This window comes from Larimichthys crocea, chromosome XIII (assembly GCF_000972845.2).
Source record: "Larimichthys crocea isolate SSNF chromosome XIII, L_crocea_2.0, whole genome shotgun sequence".
In the NCBI taxonomy this organism is placed as follows: Eukaryota; Metazoa; Chordata; class Actinopteri; family Sciaenidae; genus Larimichthys; species Larimichthys crocea.
In genome coordinates, this window is record NC_040023.1 from 28,630,921 (window position 1) to 28,639,433 (window position 8,513).

Here is an 8,513-nt window from a genome sequence, read left to right on the forward strand (position 1 = left end):
AAATGGGAAGCTCCGCATGTTGTAACGGACATACATGAGTTCTCCACGCTGTCTGCACTGTGTGCAACAAGGCAACCCAGCGTGTGTGTGTGTGTGTGTGTGTGTGTGAGTAAATCACCATATATAATAGTGTGTGTGTGTGTGTGTGTGAGTAAATCACCATATATAATAGATACCTGGTAGAAAGGTGAAATTGAATTAATAACATACACTACGGCTGATCAATGTATTCCATTAGCATTACAATGTGTGCACATGTAATATTTATATCTCAATGGATGCAACACATTAAAGCTGATTGACACTACATAAACTGTTTGTACAGCAGGTTACGTATTGTATCACTTTGACTTTATAGGATGCAGATTGAAGCTGATTCTGGGTCTCACACACACACACACACACACACACACACACACACTCTTATAGTGGAGATGAGAGGCTTTCACAAACAGTCCAAATGTCGTAAAGAAAGGTCTGTCAGCCTGATAGTGATCATTGTGTTTACAGTCCTGTTCCAATTTTGTCCTACTTGATGGAAACATTCATATCCGCTGTACAGACTGTAAAGCCCCCTGAGGCAAACTCATGACATCATTTCAACTGATTTCACAACATTTTGATTACTGATTTCTCATGATTTTCAAATTGGTGAGTCGTGAGAAAGGTGTGATGTATTTATTGGACTTGTTTTTGTTCCTGATAAACCTGCTGCCACTGCGACCCGGCCCCGGAAAAATTGGAAGAAAATGGATGAATGGATGCATTTGATTTACACCCAGCCAGAATGAATTCCATGTTCTCCCACATTGTTTTATAGTGGAGGTAAGCCAACTGAACTAAAATAAAATAAAGAGCACACTAACACCATAAAAATAACATAACGTATGTAATTATTAACATTTTTAAACTCACAAGACTGCTCAATAATTTTCTCCTTCCTGTGTCACAGAGGAGCTTTTGGAGTAGCTATGTTTACTTTGACTTTGCATTGAAGTCATATATTTTTCATCAAGAGAATCTTTTCGTGTTAGACATGTCTGACTGTTCAGAGTCTGAGGCCACATCCTCACTGATGTATTTTCAAACGAAAATGATCTCCATCCACACGAGTGTTTGAGCACCATTTCAGAAACAATCTCCATCCATACTGAAAACGCATATCACAACCCGAATGATGAGGCAGGGAAACACGACTGCTCTGGATAATGTTGCTTTCATCAGAGCCTTGTCAATAGTGTGGGGTTTCTGCCTTTCTTTAATATCATTGTATTCTCAGTGTCCTTGCTTCTGCTTTGAAGACAGTCATTAAGTAGCGAGGCTAATCATAAATAACGCGTGGAAAATGGCTGAACACAAACAGCACGCTTCAAAATGAATCCACGCTCGACAACATCCACGGAACAGTCAGTCAGAATGCTGTGTCTCTAAGATCTGACTATCTGCCCTTTGTGTGAGTGTCAAACATCTTTATATTTATTTCAGGGTGTGTATCCGTAAGAATGTAGAGGCTTAATTATAATTAACAGAACATGTTTTTGTTTTTTACTGACTTGAGATGATTGACATTCAGATTTCACACAAGTTCATGTCGGCTCAAACTGACTTTTCGTTCCCAGGCTTCAAACAGTTCTTTGTGTTTCTTGCTGACACTGTTCAGCACAGTTTACAGTAAACAGGACTCAGCTTTCACCGATACGAATGAAGGAGAAAACACAACAACTCTGCTGATTATGCTAATTTAAAAAAACGGAAAGGAAAAAACAGAACTGCGGCTCTGGCTCCTTACATGTGATGGAAACATCAGCAGTATTGCAATGACATTTTTAAAAAAAACAAGATTTTCTTCCGTGTCCTGTGGGACAGTGACGTCAGCACACAGAGCAGGTAACACAGTCTGAACTTACTTAGAGAAACTCACATGTGGATGAAGGCGGTTATGTCTTTAGTATTTGCTTTAACGGAATATAATGAAGCCTGTGTGATCTGATTACATTGTTTTTCTTCTTTTCTCTGTTGCTGCTGCTGTTTGCACTGTTATCATTCTTTGGTTGCTCACAGTGACTTTAGAGTGACTTTCAACTGAAGCTTGCCTCCGTCCATGCGGACATTATGCAGTCAGACTACGTGGTTTTACCTTTTTCTTGAGGGCCTCCAGTGATTCAAACTCCAGGCGGGCAAGTTTGATCTGGATGTGTTTGGGAACATCTGGGATGAGGTAGGACAGGATGAACTTGAAGGCCAGCAGCCCGTGCTGAAATCACAGAACAACACACACACACACACACACACACACACACACACACACATTTAAAAACTTTACAGTCTGTTCAGCTTTTGTTGTTTGGAAAATAAAGCAATGATGCGAACACGCTCTGAAAGACAGATCAACATAACTTGATTATGTTTTTATGGGACTGTGTCCTTCATGAGATATAGAGCTGTAAAATCAGAGAGGACAGACGAGGAGACGGAGGACATCAGGGAGAGACAGACAGTCTGAACAAGAGTCCTTGAATCTGAATGAGGAGGAACAAATACCAGCCAGGTTTGGATCTGACACACAGATCTCAAAATGAAACGCTGACCACGAGGCTAAAGTTCATATTTAGTATGTGGTCAACGTCAGTGACTGTCTGCTGACCTCTGAGACAACATCTTCAGTCTTTTCCAGGCTTTTTGCATTCAGTCTGGTCTTAGTAAGCAGGTTATTAAAAAGACTATGGATCCTGTTTTCACATCTGCACAATGAGCAGCACAAAGCCAGTTGTTGGTACTTTTGGTGTAAACTGACGTTGTGCTTACAAGAAAATGTCTCAGAATCATGCATGTTTCTGATATAACGTCATGTGATTCAAGAAAAACTAAAAGAATAAATACTTAGAACAAATGGACAGCAATAAGGTTTAAACAGTTAAGACATTTTAATGTAACACTCTAGGGGAGAATTAGATTTTCACTGCTGGGGGCTTATAAGTGATTTCCATTTTACGAGGATCTGCAGGCAATGAGAGAGGCAGACAAGACATTCAGCTCCTTTTTAGTAAACCTGACAGACCAGTACATCATGGATGTAGCTCAGAAGACCCACTACACCCTCTATGGTCTGAATATACACTTTTACCTTCAGGGGGAGGTATATCATGTTCATGAGGACTAAAAGAGGCATCACTTTTGTTCCACACTGAATGCAGCTGCTTAACTTTGTCTGATCAGATGGTATGAATCTGATTGGTGATTTTGAAGACTTCTTTCCAAAATCCTGTGGAGCACCTCTGGGGCATGAGAAGCTATGTTCCAGATGAGAGTGGGTAGAGGTTTGTTACAGGTGTCACAGTGCCAGCGGAGTATGTTGCTAGTTTAGCTTTGCTTGAGGACTTTAAATGATGTAATGTTCTGTCAACATTACAACTTGAGAAAGTGGAAGAGGGTGAGTGGATTGATGTGATCACATAAACTGCTTCAGTGTATTTATTCATCATTCAAGCCCTTTTTGCTGCATATACATGAACCAAAATAGCAGGTGGAGATGCCCATGAGCCTCAGACATACCACTTTTTGGCCCAAAGCGTCCTTAAAGCTGTTTGGCGTGCCTTGGTAGCTCACCTGATTCAGATCACCGGGTTCAAGTTCAGCCTAAGGCCCTTCTAATACATGTCACCCCTCTCTCTCCTCAGCCTTTCCTGTGTCTCTCTACTGTCACTGTCAGATAAAGCAACCAAATATAACCCCTTCAAAATCATAGTAATTGTTTCATTTCAAATCCAGTGTCCAACAGCCAACACAATGAAAAACACATCACTATTTATATCCTACCCTATTTCAAATGACTTCTTAGAATCCAAATATCACAATAAACCACACCAGTGATCCCACTGCAGCCCACTTTCTTCTTCTACACTCTTTAAATGTATTGATTCATAGAAATAAGAAAGATATGAGGGTACATACAGCCCCCTCCAAAGTATTGGAACAGTGAGGTGAATTCCTTTATTTCTGCTGTAGACTGAAAACATTTGGATCTGACATCAGAAGATGAATATGAGACATAAGATCAACATTTCAGCTTCCAGGTGTTTACATCTGCTGTTTTCCTCAGTCTACTTGTTGGACGTCTGTTACTTAGTACACCAATGGTGGTCATTCCAAATGGTTGTACTGGCTATAGCCAGTGTTTGTGTAATGGCTCTGATTGACTTTCCATCTTCTCTCAGCTTCACAATTGCTTGTTTTTCACCCACAGACAGTTCTCTGGTTTTCATGTTGGTTACACCTCTAACTCCAAATGCACAGGCAAAACCCACATCCCTGTCAGCTCTCTGGCCAGAAACAGCTGAGCTGCATGCATCTGAATCAGCAAGGAGTGTTTTTTCCCCATGAAGACGACAGTCCACATTCACTTACATGTATGCTGAGCAAACACAGTTCTCAACTGGCCAGCATACACACTCACACACCCACACACACATGCACACACACCTGTGCCAGTCCATCTGGAGGACTGCCAGCAGCCATCAGCTCCTTTGACTCAGCACCCTTTCCCTCATCACGGTAATGGACTCATGTATTCTACAGTAGATGGAAGAAATGGCGTGAGGCTGAGAGCTGATAAGAGGGCAGACTGCTGCACTCAGGCGAGTTCCAGGATTATACAAAGTGATTTGAGAAAACGAATGCTCGCTTTCAGGGCTAATGTTTTCTCTAGCACTGCAACGAACAGAAATGCTGCTGTTAATATTAGCTTCAACCAAGTATGTTCATCTAAATCTAGAAACCATTCTGTCTAATTACAGTTCATAATTCCACTTTTAATTTTACTAAATGGCACACTGATCTTCATCAGGGATCACACTTATTGTCAATGAGCCTTCTGAGAACTGTGGCGCCTCAATTTGCTTCCAATCTTATCTGCAGTAATGACTAAAGGTCTGTTGTTTGCAGTTTATACACCGGAGCAACATTTCTGGCTTCAAGAAGCACAGACTAAGAAGTTTTGTCATTCCAGTCAGCACAGCAGCTTCACTAATTAACAAGCCGAACAAGCGAAGAAAATCCCTGATCTTAGTGACTTGTCATATTGATTGAAAGTGCACAATAAACACTCCAGCTCTTAGTTGATTGCTAATGCTATTCAAGTCTAATTTATATTTCTGAGTGTTCAGCAGCGCAAGGTTAGGCTCAGACCGAGAGAGGACGCTGCTAAAGGCTGGAAAGAGAATGTGACTTCTGAAATGCTGCTGTTCTTTTCAAGGTCTTACAATAAATTCTGTTTAGTCTGTTCGAATGGATGTGATTTGACTTCAAATGCTCAGTTTGAACGGTGCTGTCATTGTCATTACTTCACTGAGTACATACACTAAACTGGCAAAGCTTCACCTGTATGATCCTCCATGTCTCCTCCTGTGCATTGCTAATGCCAATAATAACCCCCTGACCCAGTTGGCATCCTAACCTGAAGTCTTTAATCTTAACACAAGAGCAGTCAGGTCTTTGAGAGCATGCAGCTACACCGCTGACAAGACTGGCACAAATCAAGAGGCCCACAACACAACTGTTATTTCCACTATTCAGTATTCAGCACTTAATGCTGTTACCATGACACCCCTTCACTGTTAATTGGAAAATTAGCATTTCAATCCACCATCAATCCAACTGATGAGGAACTACTAATGCTGCCATTTCATGTGTGATCTGACATGAGCAGAATATGTCATTCAGACTTGGCACGTTAATCTGTGGAGTCTTCACTTCATTTCCTTTTCCTGGATACACTGTGAGCAGATCACATAAGAACTGTGTGTGAAGCCTCAACAACAGAAAGATCAGAGAAACAAAAGAACTTTGTAGAAAACACTATTCTGCCTACAGCAGACTTTAAACACTCATTTAGTGTGGCTGCATAAGATGTACTGAGCTACATAACACACAATGCTCATTTGAACTATTTGTAAAGTGTCAATTAAGCTGCACTGATTTTATTTGTCAGAACAAGTTAGCAACAGCATTTGTTGTGTTTCTGGCCACCTTACCTCCAATATTTCTATTTATCTCACGTTCACTAGTTGATAGCTTTATCTGATGTTTGGTGCGAGGTAGGCAGCGGGTTTAACTGAAGATTTTTTACTGAAAGCAGCTGCCTGCTGCTGAAAGCTATATGTTAAAATGCTACACAGACCAGCAGCTATTTTAGACTTAGTCTTAACCTTTAAACAAAAATAATTCTAAGTTATCAATCATAGCTAGTGTGATGCATAAAGCTGGCGATTTGCGGGTCGGTGCAGTTGTTTATATTTTAGCAGGTCAGGTGGTACAGATCGGGCGAGTGTGGGTCTTAAAACACATGACCTGCAAATCACTGTACCTCCATTCTTTTGTCTCTGTTATGAAATCTTATCTTAAACATTCCTCCCTTCCCACTAGCCACATCTACAAGCCATGAATTAAATGTTGTTCCTGGAGTGTTGAAGGATATTGCTGGATGTCAGGGTTTGTGTTGCAGGGTAAATACAAAAAAAGAGCAGGATCAATAAATAAAGTTAAATAAAAAAAAGGTGATTTCAGAAAAAAAAAATTGTTTGTCTAATTTATTAATTAATTAGACAAACACTTCTATTACATTTACATGAAGTCTTCAAGGAAATGTCACTTCACAATTCAATATACATACATGTTCAATCACGAGGCTCCTCTGAGCCAACATTAATCTAAACTTAAAAACAGTCCACAAACATGGTTTCACCACAAACTAATACCTGCCCATCCTGTTACATAAGGTAAGGTTGGGAGATTAAGTTGCCTGGTACACTGAGTCCCAAGTCCACTCAGTACATGAAAAGCCAGTGGATACAATAAGAGGCTAGGCTGGACTAGTTCACTGGTGAGTCCAGGTCTGATGCTTCTGCTGTTGCCAGTGGGTGAAAGCTAATCTAGTTATGTGAAAAACACTGTAATGAGATTACTGTGTGGTGGGCTGCTGAAAATAACCTTGGAGAAACAGACGCATTGACGAGCCTGCATGAAAGAGGCACATGTGAGCATTTCTATTATCCTGTGCAGCTACAATAATAATAAACTATGCTGAAATTATATTGTAAGACATTAGTCTGAACTTAAAAAAAAAGATTCCTGTAATTCAAAATTACCTGCTGAACCTTTAATTAATGAAGATTAGTGAAGTGTTTATTTAAAACTGGCATGCTTTTAAAGTTTTTAATACTAATCAATATTTTAATATTAGTAATGCATTCTGATTGACTGGGTGTGATGTGAAAGGTGGTACTCATAGTGATGAGCAGAGAATCACCAGCTTTACTTGGTTCAGTCCCATCACTCTCATTAACCAGCAGCAGTCTTCAGTGAATAAAAACTCTCATAAACCCAATGTACACTCCATGCTCAGCAGCAAACAGCAGACAAACACTAGCTGGTGAACATAGTGGAGCACTTAACAGCTTAAGTGTTAGATATTTCCCTCAGGAGTTGGTGGAGTTCAAGAACAGAGCTACAAGAAGAGTAAATATTGGTCTTAGATTCATCAGGTGACAGAAACATGACTCCGAATGGATGAACATGTTGCTCTGTACCTGCTGCATGTGTCAATTGGTAGCATAAGCCATTACAGCTTAATCAAGTGATAATGTGTTCACAGCTTGTTTAACTACCACTCAAAAACCATTAAATGAGAAGGTATGTTTAAACTTGACTTGACTCATACCGCATTTATACAGTGCAGTGCAAACCTAGCTCTTGTAAAACTATTCAGGTTTACATCATTTGAGTTTCTAGATTTAAAGGAGCAGTGTGTAGAATTTAGCAGCATCTAGTGGTGTAGTTGCTGATTGCAATCCCCTCTCCTCAACCTGTCCTTCCTAGCTTGTAGGAGAAACTACAGTGGGCTACTGTAGAAACATGGTGGTTCAAAAAAAAGACCCACTACTGAAGACTGAAAATAAAGCCTCTTAAATCTGACACTGTACCTCTGAGAATGTTTTGAATATAGTTGACTTGCACAGCTCGTGTGATGTGCAGATCCAAAGATGTCTTTTTGTACTGATGGACACATACTGATGGGAAAACCTGTCCAGGCGCTCAACCAATCATCTCCACAGCATGCAATTACACCACACAGGCTACAAATCCAGAATAAAAATTTAGAATTTTTGTGGTAACGCTTTTGTCAAATAAAATTAAACACAAGTTTGTTGTTCACTTCAGTCGCACATAAAATGGCAAATCCCTCACTCTGCTGTGCCTGTCATTAGGTGTGGATTTTTGGGGGGGCTTTGTGAGCCGACACAGTTCACAGTCCTTGTTCTGTTGTTCTGTTGCACTCACTGAATAGCTTATAACAGACAGACCTGTGACTCTGAACGAAAGTCTCTGTCTGTTTCTGCAGCAGCCTGGCCGGTTGCCTGGTTACTGCGCACTCATGTGTGTAAGCCCTATACAGTAATTACCCAGGTATCATAGCACTGCTGCACGAAAGCGACGAAGCGCTGCCCTCCCTCCCGCCT

General features: G+C 40.5%; 1 protein-coding gene across 2 annotated transcripts in view; it reads right to left on the reverse strand.

Moving 5' to 3' along the window:
- The window catches only part of ano10a (anoctamin 10a), a 32,428-nt gene that overhangs the window by 9,474 nt on the left and 14,441 nt on the right, over positions 1-8,513 (reverse strand). For both annotated transcript variants that reach the window (XM_010748299.3, XM_010748298.3), the window contains exon 14: positions 2,138-2,254. In XM_010748299.3, the coding sequence (XP_010746601.2) occupies positions 2,138-2,254 (117 nt within the window). The remainder of the gene's footprint in view (positions 1-2,137; positions 2,255-8,513) is intronic.